This window comes from Macaca thibetana, chromosome 3 (genome assembly GCF_024542745.1).
Source record: "Macaca thibetana thibetana isolate TM-01 chromosome 3, ASM2454274v1, whole genome shotgun sequence".
Classification (NCBI taxonomy): Eukaryota; Metazoa; Chordata; class Mammalia; order Primates; family Cercopithecidae; genus Macaca; species Macaca thibetana.
The window spans coordinates 92,260,343-92,282,284 of record NC_065580.1 but is presented as its reverse complement, the minus strand read 5'-3'; the positions used below and the strand labels follow the sequence as shown (position 1 = coordinate 92,282,284).

Sequence of the window (21,942 nt, the reverse complement as noted above, 5' to 3'; positions counted from 1 at the left end):
TGAAGTTACTGACATCATCATCACTTTCTTAATTCAAAACTCTCCTCACTATTCACTTCATGATTTAGAAATCTCTTATCTCATTCCAATTTACTTTTCCAGATTTATTGATCTCACTCTCCCTATAAGAACTCTATGTTCCAGGCCTTTAGAGGTAACTTGGGTTTCTCCAAATGTGTACCATGCACTTGACCTTTATATAAATGCCATTTCCCGTCCCTGAAAACTCCTCCCTTTGAATTCTTCTCCATGCTTGACACGTGGCTCATCATTTCCTCCAGGATGACCGGCTCCAGTGACGAAGGATACTGCGCTCCTCTGTAATCCCACAGCACTGTTTACATTTATATTGTATGATAATTATTTGTGATGTCTCCTGTGTTCTATAATAGTGTAAGTTCCTCAAGGGCACAGACCACAGGCGCTTCAGCTGAGGACTGCACACACTGCTCAGCAGTGCTTTGCAGGAGCCCAGCATCATGGGACACTTTAGGAAGATACGCTCCAGATACAGGTGTGTAAAAATGCACACATCCTTTCAAAATGCATTACTGAAATCCAAACTCATAATAAAAAACTCGGAATAGAACCAGATAGTTGCAATAGCAGGTTTTAACTAATATGCCAATTAAGCAAGTATTTCTTACTTTGAGCTGTAGTCGCACCCTGGCCAAAAAGAATTTCCAACAGTTTTCTCTGGAGTCCACCATGCCCAGAGCATGAACTTCATTATGAATTCCAGAAATTATCTTGTCCACATCTTCATCGCTGAACAGATCTGGGATTTCTCCTGCCCCAAAGAATGAGTAGAATTACTAAAAGATCATTGCAATTTAAATTTTACATATAACTTTTAAACGTTTGAAATGTTTTACAAGACAAAGTTCAGCATAAATGATGAGTTTAAAATCAGAAATGTCATGTTTCTTTTTTATTTACAAGACATACAACACACATAAGCCATGATGAACACGCCCTCTACACCCACAGACGTAGGAAGAACATTTGCTTCACTGAAGGCCTTCTCATCCATAAACAGACTAAGAAAGCAATACACCTCAAATTAGTTAGGTTTATAGGTTTCTCCCCAAAGACTGCCCAGCAAACATCTCAAAGACGAATTCTCTCTCTTTAAAGTTCACTGAAACTACAGATGATTTGTCATTGGGGAAGATCTTTCAAGAAATGTGTTGGTTTAAGCACCTGATGCCAGCAAGTCATTAATCAGCATGAGGAAGCTCTCGTCTAGAACCTGGGCATCTGTCAGCAGGAATACAGTGGGCATGTTCTTGGCTCCAGTTCGGATGTACAAATTGGCAAGATCTACCTGTAAGGAAAGGCCATCATTCATGTTTTGTTAAAATGCTGATGCGGCGTTGGGAGGATGTGTGTGAGTGCCGGGGAGAACTGAGTAACTGTATCGCCATAGCACTGTGGGGTGCCTTTCACTGGTTCACATATTCCTTCTCTGAGAGACCCCATTCTAGGGGACAGCAGTGCGACACCACCTCCATTTCCGACATGTAAGGATAAGTGTTGTGTTTCTGGCTTACTGCAGCAGAGAGATGAAAACAGACTCAGATCACCAACTCCCTTCTCACTGAGTACAAGCGAATTCATTGACGCCTTTTTCAAGCAGTGCCATAAAAAGAAGTCTGCTCATTTTAACAACTGTCCTATTTTACTGAAAATGGATTTTATTTCATTAGTAATATTAAAAATACGTGATTTTTTAAAATTTAAAATATCACTTGGCACAAATTGTAGGTACTATTTTGTAAGTACATTTGTTACTAAAAAGCAAAGCTTGAAAAACACACGAGAGTTTCCTGAACGTGTTACTCCTATTGCATCATCTTCTCCTATTCTTATCCGATGTGGAAGAAATCTATTTTCACTTGTGAAGTTAGTGTCTTTTTTCCCCAACCTGTCATACAGGAACACTAATGGCGATAAGCATCAGGTTTGATTAATAGAAAACAGAAAGACATTTGTGTAAGCAAGTATTTAAGTAAATATTTTCTAAGCCAGGTTTACATGTTATTAAACCTACATAAAACTTGTAAAAATTTATTATTACTAATTTGACCATAAAGGCAAAACCGCCAAAGGTCAATTACTGCTCTAAAGAGCTCCCGCTGTCCTGTGGTTGGGGAGGCCTTGGCCAAATCTGGGAGTCACAGCCCAGGTGGGCGCACTGGGAGCCTCGGCTTTATCTGCCAAGCAGAAGGGTCAGAAGAACTGCCTGTCTCCTTTACTCACCCGAAGTTCCTGGATTCCATAGCCCTCGGTCAGAGTGATCTGAAAGACCTCAAGGCCACAAAGGTAAGCTGCCAGCCTGGACAAGCTCTGCTTGCCACTGCCCCCCACTCCAACCAAGAGAGCACAGCCCTGAGGGGTTCGTAAGATCCGGCTGATGCGACACCTGGGGAAAGAAAGCACCCATCGTGGCACAGAATCGAAAATGCCCTGGGACTATGTCTGTTTTGTTTATTTTTATATATTTATTTATTTTTGAGATGGAGACTTGCTCTGTCGCCCAGGCTGGAGTGCAGTGGTGTGATCTTGGCTCACTGCAGCATCTGCCTCCCGGATTCAAGTGATTCTCCTGCCTCAACCTCCCAAGTAGTCGGGATTACAGGCACCCACCACCATGCCCCGCGAATTTTTGTATTTTTAGTAGAGACGGGATTTCACTATATTGGCTAGGCTGGTCTTGAACTCCTGACCTCAAGTGATCCACCTGCCTTGGCCTCCCAAAGTGCGGGGATTACAGGCGTGAGCAACAGCGCCTGGCCTATGTCTGTTTTGTTTATTCTTTAGATAAATAGTGAGAGACTAAATTCCAGTTTTTACTGGAAACCTCTAGTCCTTGTTCATTTGTTTCCCCATCAAAGATGGTATCTTCACCCTCACCCTTGAACTGCTCCCATGACAAACCATCCTATGCTAATAACATTTTGAATTCTTTTAGTGCTTTGCTATCACCACCAAAAGTCCAAAAAAAATATATATGCAAAGGCCTTGTGTTAAAGTCTTCAAAATATTTTGATTGGCAAGAAAGATCCGAATTCCACACCAGCATCCAAGTATGAGGACATCAAAGAAGGAGTAGCCTTGTGCCAGAAATCTTTGCTGTAGAATTATTTTGGAAAGAATGGATTTGTTTAGACCAACAGATCTCTCCGTGTGACTTACTCAGCAAATCAAGCACTTGTTTCTTAATGTAATTTTTGCTTCCTTCACACTAGAGCCTTCCCTTGTAACTACACCATTCTAGAATAATTTTCTGAAGCCATTCAGCACCGCAAAGTTAAATTTCCACCAAGGTCAACTAATCCCTTGTTCTGTAATATCCAAGGCATTCTGAATGCTTAATCTATTTATACTACTGCTATATTTTACAGCTATAAATAAACTGGCTTTAACGTTAACAAAAGATGGGTTTGGTTGAATAAATAGTTCATAATTATGTTAAAAATATTAAGAAAACCAAAAAAACAAAATATAAGCATGTAGATAGTAAAACACCTGAATTTGATGCCATCATTTTGCTCTAGGTTACTTTTCTGAAATGAACTAAAACTTCAGAACCTGAATAATCTACATAAATTGTTTTAAATAGTGCTTTTTGAAAAAGATTAAGTTGGGATCACTTATATTAGGACCAGCACACGTAAACATTTTCTGAAAACCTCCAATAACAGAAAAGATAGGTTATTTTTACAAGCTCAGTCATCACATTAAATTTTACTTCACATGACCACACAACAAAACAACCTTGGGGAAAGCTATAAAATTACTCTGACATGAGAGATACCCCAAGCTATAAAGCAGGGTTTTCATTTCATTTTAATGTATGCTTTGAGGTTTTTAACCTCACAAGATTCACTAAGTGGCAAAGTCCCTTTCTATAACACTCAAGGACATGCTCTTAAATCACCTCTAATGCTGAGTAAATCAGCTTCTAGCTCATAATCCCCGATCAAAGAAACAGCCTTACCTTTTAGGCCACTGAAAATTCCGTACTGAGGGATTACGTGGGAAAACGTCTCCTCAGTATCAATGGGAGGTTTCTGTTTCACCTGAGCCAGGACGCACATACACAGTGACTGTATATTAACCCAATGACAGATAGCATTGCTAATAGTTGATTTAACACCACGGTCTTAGATTCCAATTGAAACTTCCTTTGCATAGTCAGAGGAAGGATCACAACTGCAAAGGGATCAATAAAACTACCAACACTTAGTTATGATGACAGGAAGGGCTCTACAATTTTTGTAGGTTCTGGGGCCCAACATAAGTTTAAAGATTAATTCTTCTAAAAACTGAATTCTCCACATCTTATTTTCTCTGGATTTTTCCTTCTTCTTTTCTTTTATTTTTGAGAGATAGGGTCTCACTCTGTTGCCTAGGCTAGAGTGCAGTGGCATAATCCTAGCCCACTGCAGCCTCGAACTCCTGGGCTCAAGCAAGCCTCCCTCCTCAGCCTTCTGTGTAACTGAGACTACAGGCACATGCCACCACACCCAGCTCATCAAAATAAAAAAAAATTGTAGAGATGGGGTCTCACAACGTCATCCAGGCTGGTCTCAAACTTCTGGCCTCAAGGGATCCTCCTGCCTCAGCCTCTCAAAGTGCTGGGATTATAGGTGTGAGCCACCACACTCAGCCTCTTCTTGTTTTCAATGATTTCTTTTTTCTTTTTCAAGTCTTTGGCTGTTGTCACTTATTTAAGTCTTTGCTGGTGTCAATGAGAGATGAAGGTGACTTGGACTACTAGAGCAGTATCAGATGTAAACATGTGATCAACTTTCTACACAGCAGTGGCAATGTTAAGTTGTTTAGCCCAGACAATGAACTGTGTCATCCCCATGCTAAAACCCATCCAACCACTTCTCACTGCACTTAGAATAAAATCAAACTTCCTTCTTCTGGTTATAAGGAAATACTCCTTATTGGTAAGGCCATTTCCTGCCTCTCCATTTTTATCATATTTTTCTCTATGCTGCAGCCTAACTGGTCTTCTTTTCTGTATCTCAAACATTCTTGCCTTAGGGTCAGATGCAATCTTATCTCTGTCTAGAATGTTCTCCCTCCAGATCTTTCCATGTGTAGCACCTAGTTATCACTCAGGTCTCACTTTAAATGTCACCTCTTCACAGAGATGCCCAGTCCCTCTTTGGAAATTCACATATTGTATTTCTCACAGAATCAACCTATTTTCCTTCTTGGCATGACACATCACTTTCTGATATTTTTCTTGCTCACTCTCTTGCTTAGTTGTTCATGTCCTTATAGATGTCCATCTTCATCGCTAACATGTAAGCTCAACTATAGAGGGGACTGGATTGTGCTCACTGCTGCTGTATCTCAGCACCTAGAACAATGTCTAGGAGGGGCTGTAGATGGTTGCACAGTCTGTGCACTACATGAGGTACCAGGTCTAGGAGGTGAGCGAGAACCTTATCAGCCATGCTCTATCCAAGGACAGGTGCCTTTTTCTAATTTTCTGCCAACACAGAATGAGCCCTCTCCCATTTTAAATAATTTGCACAAAATTGCTGAAAGGCTGGCAATATTCCTAGCTGGCACTCAACAAAACCTGCTTAATCAATGAAAATCAGTCCTTTGTCCCTTATGAACTATGTGACTTTGAACAAGTAATTTACGTTTCCACTTTCTTAATATTCAAGTAAAATAATGGATATGATGGCATCTCAGAAAACAGTGTGCCTATGTAAGACATTATTAAGAATGTGACATTAAAAAGCAACCCTCTTATACTTTAAAATTATATGTCAAACAGCAGATAAGAACTGGTGGTTCAGAGTGCTTAGTATGATCTATTGAAAAATGACAGTTGTGGATACCCAGCCATTCTTCCTTTTATGAAAAAGCATCGTGACTAACTCACACATGTTGCATGGCATCTTCAAATAAAACTAGGTGCATGGCAGCATTTAGTTCGTTGTAGTTGTCTAAGGTTTCCGTAAGAATCATCTTCAGCACTTCCCAGTCCTTCACTGGCATGTAATGTGGGTCCTTCCCTCTGTTAGCAAAGTGGCAATAGATGAGGGGCTGTTGAAGTAGCATGTGACTATCTATACCCTGCAGGATGAGAAAGGGGAAAATATGGCATGTTAATCATCCACCGAGGTCCGGCTGCGGGCAGCATGACCTAGCAAGAGAAATGCTTGCAGACCCATGCAAGCATGGGTGTAATGTTCCCAAGCATAGACCAAGTGTATTCTGGAGTCACAGCCATTGCAAAAAGGTAAGCCCTTGTGCACCTCTCTCATATCCTCATCTAACTTTGGTCCCAATACCCAGTTGGTGTTGGAGTAAGTAGTGACCTCTGACATTCACACACTTACTTCAAAATATTTATAAGTGGTTTCCAGCATTTTTTTCTGAAACAAATCACAATCTTTTGTGTCTATCAGTTTGTCTCCATAAACACGGGCAGATTCATGAAGCCACAGACGTATTAAATCAAGTGGACCTTTTAAACACTCAGGAGAAGCAAATAAAATCCCCTACAAGGCAAAAATGGGGGAAAATAACTTAAATTCAAAGGTTGATGACATTCCAAATAAGTTTAACACTTTTTAAACTAAAATGTGAATTTAGCAAATGCTTAAAAGAAATATCATCAATAGTAATGTGCATGTTTGTGTATAAAAGTAGGTTTACTTTTTGAAAAGTGCAATATTTGAAAATTTTAGTATGCTTATACCCATTTTTAGGTATGCAAGTAAGACCATTTCAAGAGCCAGCACAGGCGTGAAATATCACATCTGAGTACTTGAGCCTATTAAGCCTTACAATGGACTAAGTTTACAAAACCAAAGTACAAACAGAAAGTCACAGTACTAACATGAAAGTCACAGAATCGTATTTTTTTTTTTACTACAAAATCATTTGATATCAGTCTAATCATTTCACAGATGAATACAAGACCAAAAGTAAAGTACCCAAATTCATACGTTATGGGTAGATCTGGGTCTAGCACCAACACACTGTGACTCCTGTGCCCACTCATGGTGCTTTCAGTATCTTAGGTTCACATCCACTCACTCGTCATGGAGAGAGGCCGCTTACTCTGGATGCACAGGAGAATAGTAAGGGGGTTGTGGAGAATTAAGTTGCAAAAGGCTAAAAAATTATTTGGCAGTGTCAGGTGCAGCTGACAGGCTGGATATGAAGAGTAAGGAGGCAGTCCTCTCGTCCCTTTTCACCTATGACCTCTCTTCCCTGTCCTTCCGAGATTAAAATTCTGCTTTTAAACAGCACGGTATTAAGCAATCTTTCCGGCAGGAGCTAGATACACAGACATGAAAAGAGCTGCTCCGTGTTCATAAGAAGCAACTGACTAATGCTGTGTTATGGACTTGAGGCAGTTGTGGAGTGATACTGAAAAGACGGTTATAAAAATATAAAGAAGTCCTATGGAGTCTTCATATTTAATCAATATACCACCTCTCTCACAAAAGAAATTTCAGCCATCCATTTGTACTGTACAGTGTAGACCGCATTAGTTGGATTTAAAAAAATAATTCCAGACTTTCAATTCCCTTTTCAGAATTTCCTAAGTCAAATACATAAACACTGTCCTTTTACCAGGTAAGCAAGGTAATTTTCAATATTAAACCAAAATGATCCAATAATTTAAAAATTACCATTTCTCTTAACATATGGTTAAAATCACACATAAATGCCTTATGCAAATACATGATCAATTATCCTTCTTACTTGGCACTCAGAACAGTAAGCACTCACTCACTCAATCTGAAGAGCCCAGACATCTACCTTTGCTTCCACTGCCAAGTCACCATATGCCATGGCCTGAATGGCCCCTACAATTCATGTCTTGAAACTTAATTGCCAATGTGACAATATTAAGAGGTGGGGCCTTTAGGAGGTGACTAAATCATGAGGGCAATGTGATCTTATGAAAGGGGTGCTGGGCATTTGCCCCATTTGCTCTGTCCCTTCTGCCCTGTGAGGATGCATCACGTAAAGCACCATTTTGGAAGCAGAGACCAGGCCCTCTCCAGACACTGAATCTGCCAGTGCCTTAATCATGGACTTCCCAGCCTCCATAACTGTGAGAAATAAAATTCTATTATTTACGAATTACCCAATCTCAGGTATTTTGTCACAGCAGCACAGACAAAGACATTATATGACTTGTGGAGAAGCACTGTTCTCATTGATGCAATGGGAATAATAAACCTGCCATATTTACTTCCTGAGAAGTTTATGAGTAAAGTTAAAGAATACATATGAAAGTATATAACCATAGTTTTAAGCTGTTTTATAAATGAACACCGTTAACAGTATGGCATGGTTTGGATGTGTGCCCCTCCAAATCTCATGTTGAAATGTGATTCCCAGTGTTGGAGGAGGGGCTTGGTGGGGAGTGATTGGATCATGGGGGCAGATCCTTCATGAATGGTTAGACCATCCCCTCTGTAATAAGTGAATTCTCACTCAGTTAGTTCATACAAGATCTGGTTGTTTAAAAGTTTGGGGACCTGCCCCGACTCACTCTCTTGCTCCTGGCTCTTGCCATGCAAAATGTGAAATACTGGCTCCCCATGACCTTCCACCATGATTGTCAGCTCCTGAGGCCCTCACCAGAAGCAGATGCTGGGGCCATGCTAGTCCAGCCTGCAGAACCATAAGCAGTTAAACCTCCTTTCTTTATAAATTACCCAGCCTCAGGTGTTTCTCTATAGTGACACAAAAAGTGGGCTAATACATAGTATTATAATTATTTGTCTACTCAAGAGGCATAACACAGAGCAGTCAAGGTACCTGGAAGACGTTTGATAAATCTCTCAGATTAAAGATGTAGTGGAATTTAATAGCCGTGGGTAAAAAGTTACACATCATTGTCTGATGGAATGCTATTGTTGCCTGGATCAAAGTGGGGCCACTCCTGAGAACTGATGGAGCAAATGCTTGCTGTTGGAAGTGGAAACTAAAGATTTGGCCATAGATGGTGTTTAGTGCATCCAAGGATGGAAAATTGAATGCAAACACTGTGAAATGTCTCTGAAAAGAAAAACAAATATAAGAGTGTAAAGATTACGATTGTACCAGAAAATTGCAAAGACCTGATTTTTTCACTCTTCCCTGTATCCAGGCCCATTACCATGTAGCTTTTTAGTGTTCCACTCTGACTCTGGGGTAGGCCATGTGATTTACTTAAGCCAATAGAAGGAGGCAGAAGTGACAGTGTGCCAGTCGTTGTCAGAGGTGTATATTTCTACTTACTTTGTTAAGCCTCTGACTTTGCCATAAACTCTACAGGCCCTAAAGTATGAGAGACACATAAAGCAGGGCCATGTTGTCACAGTTACTCCAGCCAAAGCCACATCAAATTAACTGACAGTTTATCCCCAACAGTTTATCCCCAAGATGAGCCCAGCCAAGATCAGCAGTCACTGAGCTCAGTCTCAGCTGAGTCCAGATGAATAAGCAACCACTGTATGCTACTGAATGTATGTTGGTGGTAGCTGTTTCTGTTGTCATGATTAAAAAGCTTATATGCGTACACAAAACGTGCACACAAATGTTTGTAGCAGCTTCCTTCATGATTGTCAAAAGTGAAAGCAACCAAGGTGTCCTTCAGTAGATGAATGGACAAACAAGCTGTGATGCATTCATACAGTGATTACTATTCAGCAATAAAAAGAGATGCACTATCAAGCCATGGAAAGACATGGAGAAATCTTAAGTGCATTGTTAAGCTAAGTGAAAAAAAGCCTATTTGGAAAGACTACATATCCTACGATTCTCACTACATGAAATTCTGGAAAAGGCAAAATTTATAGAAACAGAGAAAATATCAGTGCTTAAGGGATTAATATCCAGAATACATTGAGGCCTCCTAAAACTCAATGACAACAAAATAACCCAATTTAAACATGAGCACAAGACTTGAATAGACATTTCTCCAAAGAAGATACAAAAATGAACAAGCACATAAAAACATCACTAATCACTGGGAAAATGCAAATCATAACTACGAGATACTGCCTCACACTCAACAGCATGATTGCTGTCAAAAAACAAAACAAAACAGAAAATAAATGTGTGTGAGGATGTAGAGAAACTGGGACTCTGATGCACTGTCGGTAGGGAATAAAATAAGGTATAGTTGTCATGGAAAACAGTATCATGATTTCTCAAAAAATTAAAAGTAGAATTCTGATACAATTCATTAATTGTATTGCTGGGTGTACACCCCAAAGAATTAAAAGCAGGGTCTTGAAGATATATTTGTTCACCCATGTTCACAGCAGCATTATTTACATTAGCCAAAGTGTGGGAGCAACCCAAGTGTCCATCAACAAATGAATGACTAAGGAAAATGTGGTAAATACATGTACTAGAATATGACTCGGTCTCAAACAGGGAAAAAATTCTGCAACATGCCACAACTGGATGAACCCTGGACATTATGCTAAGTGAAATAAGCCAGCCACAAAAAGACAAATACTGGATAATTCCACTTATGTGAGGTACTTAAAATAGCCAAAATCATAGACACAGAAAGTAGAATGGTGGTTGCCAGCGGAAAGTGGGGAGGAGAAAAAGGGGAGCTCAATGGATACAGAGTTTCAGTTTCACAAGACGAAGTTATGGAGATGGGTGGTGATCTTGGCTGCCCAACATTATGTATGTAGTTAATATTATTGAACTGTACACTTGAAATGGTTAATGTGGTAAGTTTTATGTAACATATATTTTACAACAATAATAATAGTAAAGAAAAGACAAAAGATCAATTGTTACCAGGGACTCAGAGGGAAAAGAGAGAGGAATGAATTGGTTGAGTACAGAGATTTTGGGGCAGTGACACTATTCTATATGATATTGTTAACAGATGATACTTGTCATTATACATCTGTCAAAACCCATGGAATATATATAATACAAAGAAGGAATCCCAATGTAAACTCTGAACTTCAGTTAATAATACTGTGTCAATATTGGCTGATCATTGCAACTAATGCAAGATGTTAATAATAGGGTAAAACAAGTGGGGGCATTAGGAGAGTACATAGGAATTATCTGTACTTCCAGCTGATTTTGCTATAAACTTTGATATAAAAAGTCTACTAATTAAAACAAAAAGGCTTATTAGAACCCCTGTCTATTGTTAGTGGGAATAAAATATGGTACAGCTGCCATGAAAAACATGCTTAATCAGATGTCCCATAGGAATCCTAATCTGTACTCAAAAGCAGTACAATACAGATCTACAGTTTTTGAGTGCAGTATTCAACACCCTACCTGTAGCCTAGGATTGATGGTGAAGCTGCCCACCATTGGATTCATGCAGGCGACATACTGGCAGTTGTGGATTTCTTTAAGCATCACCTTCTGTCTATCATACCTGAAAGACAGAAAATAGAACCTTAAATCCAAAAACTGGAGATGACAAAACAACAAAATATAACAGTTCATAAAGGACTTCATCACAGATTATCTCCTTATCTTTATAATCACTCTGTGAGGTTGACCTTGTGAGCCTTATTTGAGAGACATCAAAACTGAAGCTCAAAAAACTGAAGGTGACTTAACTCCTTTGATGCCAAAATCAAGATCAAGAGCTGCATCAATATAAACTATTACTGCTTGTTGATTCTCATGTTACTCTGTAGAAGCTATCTTGTATCCACAGCAAGACTCCAGTGGATGGGCTGGGGGCTGTCCCTATAGTTAACTGTCAGGGATTGATGACTACAGTGCCCAAACATTTACACCCTGCCAAATCAGATCAAGTTTCTCTTAAATAATTTGGTGTGAGTTAACACTTAAAGAGGACATGATTTCTAGACAGTCTTAACATTTCTGAGATACTTTTCAATCCAATCTTCCAAAGATACAAAGGGAAACTATTCCATTTAATATGATGAAAAGAGATACAAAGTAAACCCAAAAGATATTCCTTAGAAGAAACTGGTGATAATTCCACTTGAATTCATCCATAATAATTATTCATAATATTTTTTTAAATTTTATTATGCATAATAAATATGGATAAATATTATTATCCATAATAATTATTAGATTTTGGGAGAGAGTAAACTACAGAGAATTGCTTACCAATGTCCATAATCAATATGCTGCCGGATCAGGGTGTGAGGCTGAACAGTGCCATATAAGTCCACTTCAGGCATGTTCATGTCATCGATAAAATAAATCAATTTTTTATTTCCTCCAGGACCATAGTTATGACCAGCTTTTTTCTCTAGGGGTTTCTCAAGAATTTCTGAAATAAACATATATTTCTGTCCACCAATCAATAGAATGTAAATGTTCTGTTTAGTCATTTTTCTTTTGTTCTTACCTTCTTCTGTTGATTTCATCTACCCCATGGTTTCAGGTATCACCTCTTCATAGGTTAAGAGACCTGACGTGTCTCTGGCCCCTCCTTTTGTGTCATGCTCTCCTGCCAATCTCCCTCCTGTTGCCAGAAGTCACTCCACCTCTCCTTTATGGAGACTGCAACATGTGCAGCACGACATCACCTTGTCCATCACAGCTGAAACAACCCAACTCCTGATCTGTGTACTTCCTCCCCTGTACCCATTCTATATGGCCACTGCTAGTCCAGCTATGGCCTGGTCTCTCAGTTCTCTTCTCTTATCATCTCTGCAGGAGAGTCTGGGAACAGCTCAGGAAAGTCTCCCATACCTGTCTTCTTAGGCGGCTGGAGTGCAGAAGCACAAGAACAGTGTACGTAGACACTATCCACAATGTAGACACCATCCGTGTATAAATAAAGTTACATTTCTTCCTGTGTCTATATGACTTTGTGTCTATTTTTTAAAGTCCTGGGTGAAGGAAATCCAGAACAGTGTGTGTCTGAGATGTAGTATCTAATTATTTGTTGACTCTCCAAACAGACTGTAAGAATTTTGAGACCAAGGAACTATGTCATATTCGTTGCTATACCACCAACAATGGCCACAACAAATACTTTTTTAAAATGAGCAAACAAATGAATGAATGAACAAAGAATCATACAATAAATAAACACCTTTTCCAAGAGGCAGACCCACATTTCCAAACACTTGCTGAGCACTAATTCTTACTAGCCATTACCATCCAACGTTCAGCCAACACTAAATCTGCCTCTTTTCCAACTCAGCTTAACATCTTCTCTTCCTCAATCATAATTCACCTCTTCCCTTTTGCCTCTGTGCTCTTGCTTATGGGGTTAACACGCCCAGTCAGCCAGATGCAAAGCCTCCCAGTAATCTCTCTCTCCTAGTCCCGTGTTTTCCAACCACAGCCTATAAATGGTACTTCATGTCATTTCCATATGTTCCCAACTTGCCACCTCCTTTTCTACAACTCTGGTCCAGGGTCACATTACATATAGCTCTTATACTACTCAGGGGGACTGATCTCCCCACCTCAGATCTCTCTTCTCAAAAGACAGTGCCCACCTTGTCAGTTACTTGCTTCCCTATCAATGGTTCACAGTCCCCTCATTTTGTGTCTCAGCATTCTCTCCAGTTGGTGTGATCAACCATCGGTGGTTGCCTGGGACCGTCCCAGTTTTAACACTACAAGTCCCACGTTCCAGAAAACACTTTGGTCTTTTGGCAAACTGGATAGGTGGTCACCCTATCTGCAGTATAACTCCACATCAATAGCTTAGCCTTTTCCATATCTTCCACCCAATCATCATGCTTCAGGCATCACAGAGATTCAATTCGTTGACTGTGTCCCACAATTTTCTTTCTTCCATGTCTTTCCTTAAGCTGGTCCTTCTATCCTAATCTTCTTCTTTGCCTATTTGTCGCCCCAACTCAAATGTTTGAAACCATAATTCTCTTTACAAGTATACTGACAACCATAGCTCTTTCTACTCCTCATACTAATAGGCCATCTCTAAATCTTATTCATGCCTGTATTCCTTTTAGGAATTAGCAAGATGCCCTCACATCATAGTCAAGTAATTTGTTCAACTACTGAACTGTAGCCTAATCTTCCATTTATAAATCATAGAGTCTTTCTTTCATATCTGCAAATGAAAAACATATACCCCACATAATGCTTGGGAAAAAGTAGGTAAATAATATGTATTTTCTGAAGAGATGAATGAAATAACTGGCTCTTTTTGGGAGACGGGTATCTCAATACATTTCCCAGGCTGGACTCAAACTCCTGGGCTCAAGCAATCCTCCGACCTCAGCCTCCTGAATAGCTGGGACTACCAGCATGTACCACCACATCTGGCTTGAGTTGGCTTTCTAAGGGTTCCATTCATAAAGATAAGACCAAATGACTAATAAAAAGTTGATAGAAAAATCACTATTGGCTGTTAATGATGTCAATGAGTAAGAAAATGTATTATTATTATTTTTTTTTTTGAGATGGAGTCTCGCTCTGTCGCCCAGGCTGGGGTGCAGTGGCCGGATCTCAGCTCACTGCAAGCTCCGCCTCCCGGGTTTACGCCATTCTCTTGCCTCAGCCTCCCGAGCAGCTGGGACTACAGATGCCCGCCACCTCGCCTGGCTAGTTTTTTGTATTTTTTAGTATTATTAGTCTCCACTGATATAGCTAAGAAAACAACATATATCCACATATAAACAGACACCTCGGAAACTCACATTCAGGACAACTCAATGGTTTTAATAAACAATTGGACATCAGAGAGTTTGGCTGTCCCCCAACAGAGCCCCCTTTCTCTGCTGGAGAGTGATTGGCCTTCCGACATCAGCTCTGTGATTTCCCCTCTACTTCCCATGTCTCTTGCTCACCCTACCTAACTCTGGGAATGCCCCAGATCTGTGAGGTTCTTTTGATTACATTGATTAGTTATTCAGTAGTTCAAAATTAGTTCTAGTGACTTTAAGATTTCATTAATGCCTCTTGGTTCTGTCATTTACTCAGTTTTAATGAATTTATCCTAAATTAATCTCTTACTTGAAAAAGTAGCCAGAACATACCTCCTTGAGTATACCCTTATATTGGTAAGACTCCAGGCAATTAAAGGTAACCAGTGGTTTTGAGGTACCAAATTAACACTACTGATGTATATTCTTGCTGCTCTAAAGCATAATCACCCAAATAAAGCCATGAGTGACACAAAAAGCCAAAATCACAACAATATTTAAAGAACGTATATTTAACAAGGATGATAAGTACAAATTCATCTGAGGCCCAAGCAACAACTCTAAATTCTAGGGAAAGGTATTATGAGTCTTTTGGGCCACATGTTCCCACCTTGATGATTTTTGATCCCTTGTTTCTGAAAAATAAACAGGTGCACTTACTTTGCAGAGCTGCGGATGTTGTGTAGTAGTTGAAAGGCACACGTGATACTATGTAATCCTGAGAGAGACTTGCCAATGTGTCACCTACAAAGACTGTTTTTCCCACTCCTGCATTTCCTACTAGCATTAGAGGTTTTCCTTTCTCAAGCAACAACTCCATGAAATATCTAAGACGAGTTGTCTCTGATGTGTGAACCAGAACTGTCTGGGAGGAGAAACAGAATGGAACAAAAATCAGAAAGAGAGAGCACGCTCACGCGAGCGAGAGGCATTTCAAAATTATTTATCAAACTCAACACAGTCACTTTAGAATTGAGATCCAAATAATTCATAGTTCAGATTAGCACCCAATGGGAGAGATTCCACTTTATTTTCAGTTTTGAATGGTCGTTGTTCAGACTTTGTAGCTTGAGGGGAGCAATTAGATAATGCCATCAACGTACCATAAAGTAAACAACTGATTTATCATTTCCAAATTAAGTACTAGCCCCCAAGGCTCCTTATTTCAGAATACCTACTCTACCCAACATTGTGGTAAGCACAGAAGGGAATACAGTAAACATATAAGAAACTATCTACAACATTTCAGGAGATGAGAAAATGTTCGAGAAGTCAAGACACACACAAACGAAAATTGGGACCAATTCCTTGGCCTCATTAGATTAAATGGCTAAATGATTCAGCATGCTAAAGGAGTTCAGTGTGGGAAGAGATCAGTTTAGGGAGAAATGATGGCTTTTAAGTGGAATATGAAGAAACCAAAACACATTTGAAACATATCATGCCTTGCTTTGTTAAAAACTAAAACTTAATTTTTATGTTTCAAAAATTGGCTATTTATGCACTCTATTACTTTACAAACAATTTGAAGTGGCTTACAGGAACACAAATAAATAAAAATCAAACTCAGGGAACACATTACAATGTAAGATCAGAACAAGAAGTAGATGTAGATATGCTGTAAACAGAATTTTGCTCAGTGATTAAAAGATAGGTGATTCTGGGTTTTGGCACCAAAACAAAACACAAAATACAAAAGATAATTAATGATTTGTTGCATTTCTTGGTGTTCAAATTTAAAAGGAGGGGAGAATCTACCTGCAAGACTCATATTGTTTGTAAGAAATCCACATAAAGTCTATAATGGATGAAATTCTTCTCTACTTGGCTAGCATATACTAAACACAACGGAATATTGTGAGGTTTTTGTTTTTTTGGTTTTGTTTTTTATGTTGTTGTTGTTTTTGAGACGGAGTCTCACTCTGTCACCCAGGCTGGAGTGCCGTGGTGTGATCATGGCTCACTGCAGGCTTGACTTCCTGAGCTCAGGTTATTCTCCCACCTCAGCCCCCCAAGTTGCTGGGAATACAGGCACCTGCCATCATACCCGGCTAATTTTTTGTATTTTTAGTAAAACGAGGTTTCACCATGTTAGCCAGGATGGTCTTGATCTCCTGACCTTGTGATCTCCCTGCCTCGGCCTCCCAAAGTGCTTGGATTACAGGCATGAGCCACCGTGCCCAGCCCATCATGAGTTTTTTTAATGACTATTTTTTTTGAGACAGGGTCTCACTCCTACACCCAGGCTGGAGTGCAGTGGCATGATCATGGCTAACTGCAGCCTTGACTTCCTGAGCTCAGGTTATTCTCCCACCTCAGCCTCCCAAGTAGCTGGGACTACAGGCATGCACCACCATGCCCAGCTAATTATTTTGTATTTTTTGTAGAGATGGGGTTTTGCCATGTTGCCCAGACTGGTCTCAAACGCCTGGGCTGAAGCGATCACCTGCCTCAGCACCCCAAAGTGCTAGGATCACAGGTGTGAGCCACCAAGGCTGACTTAACTGAATATTTTATACACAATTCAAGATCATCTTCATGACTGAACATGTACTCTAGAACTTCATTTTAATTCAGTGATACTCTTAGGGTTTCCTAAAAGACAGAACTGTTCTGTGCTACACTAAACAGTTCTAGACTACTCTTTAATAAACATTTGAGCTGCATCTCATATTTTTTTCTCCTTTCTTGCTGCTAGTTGTCATCATTTGCTTTTAAATTTGTCTGCTGGCCTTTTTTCACATACTAATACCAATAATTCACACTTACTGAGAAATGAGTATATAGGTGTGGCAGGTACCATGCTAAGCACTTTACATGCATAATGTCATAAGACACCCATAACAAACCTATAAAGACAGTTGCTATTTTTATTTCAGAGGTGATGAAACTAAAGCTAAAAGAACATAACCGACTTGGTCAAGGTCATGGTTACTAGTAAGTGGCAGTACTTCGATTCAAACCCAAGTCAGAGCCTGACCTCTCTCTTATCTACACATAGAATGCTCTTCAGAGCATGGACTCTGGAGCCAGGCTGCCTGGCTGTGAATCCTGCTTTGCTTGTTTTAGTGTGACCAACTCTTGTTAGTTTGCTAGGGATTTCCCAGTTTTAAAATTTAAAGTCCAATGTTCCTGAAACTCCTTTAATCCCAGTCAAACTAGAACTGTTGGTCATCCTATACTTACTACCTGTATAGCTCTGGATATATTTCTTCTCTTCATGCCTGTTTCTCCATATGTTTAAAAAAAAAAAAGGGGGGGGGGAGCTAGTGACAGTCCCTGCCTTAGAAGGTTGCTATAAGGATTGCTTTATGTACAGCATTCAGTAAAGCGCTTGACATATAACAGCATAATATTAGTATTTCTATTATTATTGACTTTCTATGGTTATCTTCCACTATATTAAGATGCTGTTAATTAAGTAATCACATTTGGTACAACTGTGTGGAAAGAAAGAGCACAAACTGCTCATAGGTTCTCTGTTGAATACAAGATATCATCACTAAGGTGCATCAACCTTGTGATAGCAGTTTTCAGGTCTTCAGCAGTTCTTGGTTGATTACATGTTCTCAGCCTTCAACCAGCTAGATTATACTTGTAGATAGCTGAATTCTAGGTAGCTTGAACAAAAAGCAAGATTTTCAAATAGATAAAGTAGATGGAGCAGACACTTTTGACTTTTTTTTTTTTTTTGAAATGGAGTCTCGCTCTTGTTGCTCAGGCTGGAGTGCAATGGCGCGATCTTGGCTCACTGCAACCTCTGCCTCCCGAGTTCAAGCGATTCTCTGCCTCAGCCTCCCAAGTAGCTGAGACTGCAGGCACCAGCCACCACACCCAGTTAATTTTTTGTATTTTTAGTAGAGAAGAGATTTCACAATGTTGGCCAGGCTGGTCTCAAATTCCTGGCCTCAGGTGACCCAACCCACCTTGACCTCCCAAAGCGCTGGGATTATAGGCGTAAGTCACTGCGCCCAGCCCTCCCTGCTTCTTCTTTGTTGGGAAAGACCCCACTTTGTCCAAGTCCTCACCCCTCCCCCACATAGCCATGTGCTCCACAGGAAGCTCTGCCTGGCTCCTGCAGGATTTTTGACTATTTTTAGTAGAGAAGAGCATCAGCTCCAGACTTCCGTGAAGTTGTTTTCTGGAACCACTAGAGACATCTTGAGACAAAAGGGATGGCTGTCTTAAATTCAAGTCAATGTTAAGAAGAGCAGTACAGAAAGACGGGATGAACAGAATCCTTGGTGATGCCGCCAAGTCACAGAAATCTGCATTGTGGTTATTCGACCTCTGAATTCCTTGTTTGTGAAATAATAAATTTCCTCATTGCTTGGGGTTGAACTGTCTCCTCCCCAAATTTCTATGTTCAAGTCCTAATCTGCAGTATCTCAGAATGTGATGTTATTTGGGAATAGGGTTGCTGCAGATGTAATGAGTTAGGATGAAGTCATACTGGAGTAATATTACAGGCTGATAATGTTGTGTCCCCACAACATTCATGTCATAAAGTCCTAACCCCGGTATTTCAGAATGAGACTGTATTTGGAGACAGAGGCTTTAAAGGGGCGATTAAGTTAAAATGAAGCCATTAGACTGAGTCCTAATCCAATCTGATAGGTGTCCTTATAAGAAAATTTGAACCCACAGGGAGACATCAGGGATACATATGCACAGAGAAAAGCCATGTGAGGATGCAGAGAGAAAGTGGCTATGAGGAGTGAGGCCTCAGGAGAAGCCAAACTTGCTGACACCTTGAGCTTGGACTGCTAGCCTCCAGAGCTGTGAAGAAAGAAACTTCTGTTGTTGAAGTTGCCCAGTCTATGGGATTTTGTTATGGCAGCCCTAGCAAACTAATACAGTTGTCCTCCTTTAACCTTGGCGAGGTATGTGCCAAGGCACCCAGGGAATGCCTGAAACCACAGATGGTACAGAACCCTATATATACTGTTTTTTCCTATACCTATATACCCTCTAGGTTTTACTTTTGAGATATGCTCTATATCTAGGTTAATTTTTTTTGTGTAGATTTCCATTCTACTAATACATTACAACTTAGTTTTTCAATTTTCCTTTTTTTGGTTGTTGTCAGGAACAACATGACCATGATCATCTTTGTATGTGTGGTTGGGTTTCTCTAGGTTACAACTATAATTAATTTTTTTGGATCACAGAGCTAAAATATGCTTTTTTTTTTAAAAAAAGTTAATTTTTAATTGACAAAATTATATATATTTATTGTGTATAACGTGATACTTTGAAATATGTATACATTGTAAAATGGCTAAATCCAGCAAATTAACATACACTTACAATTCACATAGTTTTTTGTTTGTTTGTTTGTTTGTTTTCTGAGATATTTTCACCCTTGTTGCCCAGGCTGGAGTGCAATGGCGCAATCTTGGCTCACTGTAACCTCTGTCTCCCAGGTTCAAGCAATTATCCTGCCTCAGCCTCCCATGTAGCTGGGATTACAGGCACATGCCACCACGCCCAACTATTTTTTGTATTTTTAGTAGAGACGGGGTTTCGCCATGTTGGCCAGGTTGGTCTTGAACTCCTGACCTCAGGTGATCCACCTGCCTCAGCCTCTCAAAGTGCTGGGATTACAGGTGTGAGCCACCGTACCCAGCCCCACGTGCTTATTTTTTATGGGAAGAATACTTACAATTTTTTCTCTTAATGGCTTTTTACAAATACTACACATTGTTATTAACTATAGTCACCATGTACAACAAATCTCTTGAACTTATTTCTCCTAACTGAAATTTTGTATTCTTTGACCAACATCTCCCCAGCCTCCTAACTCCAGCCCCTGGTAGCCACCATACCACACTCCACTTCTATGAGTTCAACTTTTAAAATTTCACAAATAAGTGAGATCATGCATTATTTGTCTGTGTCTGACTTATTTCACTTAATGTACTCCAGGTTCATCCAAGTTGCTGCAAAGGACAGGATTTCCTTCTTTGTAAAGGCTGAATGGAACAAGTTGAATATTCCTTATCTGAAATGCTTGTGATCACAAGTATTCTGGATTTCAATTTTTGGGGGTTTTGGGATATTTGCATTGTACTTACTGGTTGAGCATTCCTAATCTGAAATGCAAACTATTCCAATGAACATTTTATTTGAGCATCATGTCAGCCCTCCAAGTTTTCAATTTTGGAACATTTTAGATTTTTGAATGAGAGATGCTCAACCTATATGCCATTGTGTGTATGAACCTCATTTTTTTTGTCCGTTCATCCATTGATGGACACTTAGGTTAACTCCATATCTTGGCTATTGTGAATACTGCTGCAGTAAATATGTGAGTGCAGATATTTTGTTTCCTTAGGATATACATCCAGAAGTGGGATTGCTAGATTATACGGTAGCTCAATTTTTAATTTGAGGAACCTCCATACTGTTTTCCATAATGGCTGTACTAATTGATATTCTCACCAACAGTGTACAAAGGTTCCATTTTCTCATTTTTCTTGACAACACTTGTTATCTTTTGTCTTTTTGATAACAGACATTCTAACAGGTGTGAGGTGGTATCTCATCATGGTTAATACAGATTTTGATTTTGAGAAGTGGGCTGCTGTTGTAACAGATACCTAAAAAAGTGGAAGTGACTTTGGAACAGGATAAGAAAACAGGATAGAATAGTTTTAAGGCGCAGGCAAGAAAATGCCTAGATTGCATTGAAGAGATTGCTGATGGAAATATGAACATTAAAGAGGCTTCTGGTGAGGCCTCAGATGGTAATAAGGAATATGCTACTTGACACTGGCAGAAAAGCAATTCTTGTCATAAAGTGGCAAGGAACATGGCTGAATTGCATTCTAGTGTTCTGTGGAAGATAGAATCTGTGAGTGATTAGCTCAAGTACTTAACTGAGGAGATTTCTAAGAAAAGTGTTGAAGGTGTGACCTAGTTTCTCCTTATTGCTGGCAAAATTAAAGAGGTGAAAGACATATTGAAGAAGTAACTGTTAAGCAGAAAGGAACTAGAATTTAAAGATTTGGGAAATTCTCAGCTTCTCCATATGCAGAACATGAGAAAGTGTATTCTGGAGAGAACACCAAAGTGTGGCCAGCCAAAGTGTGGCCAGAAGATGACTCCATAAAGAAATTATGGGTGTAATTCTTAGACAAAATCAGCTATTTCAAAAGAAGTCAGAGATACAGATGTGGTTATACCAGCAGAAATATTGCCATCTTGGGGTAAAGAGGATGGAAACAGGACAAAATGAAGGAAGGTAAGACTTCTTAGGTTCTACAGGACAAGACAATTTAGCAAC

General features: G+C 39.6%; 1 protein-coding gene across 1 annotated transcript in view; it reads right to left on the bottom strand.

Moving 5' to 3' along the window:
• Positions 1–21,942, bottom strand: part of DNAH11 (dynein axonemal heavy chain 11) — a 372,580-nt gene that overhangs the window by 163,402 nt on the left and 187,236 nt on the right. Inside the window, exons 47-55 of the mRNA XM_050784822.1 lie at positions 15,315–15,519; positions 12,130–12,295; positions 11,314–11,416; positions 8,827–9,066; positions 6,381–6,542; positions 5,921–6,114; positions 2,263–2,425; positions 1,204–1,327; positions 648–790 (exon numbers count right to left, since the gene is read on the bottom strand). Coding sequence (XP_050640779.1) covers positions 648–790; positions 1,204–1,327; positions 2,263–2,425; positions 5,921–6,114; positions 6,381–6,542; positions 8,827–9,066; positions 11,314–11,416; positions 12,130–12,295; positions 15,315–15,519 — 1,500 coding nt within the window. The remainder of the gene's footprint in view (positions 1–647; positions 791–1,203; positions 1,328–2,262; positions 2,426–5,920; positions 6,115–6,380; positions 6,543–8,826; positions 9,067–11,313; positions 11,417–12,129; positions 12,296–15,314; positions 15,520–21,942) is intronic.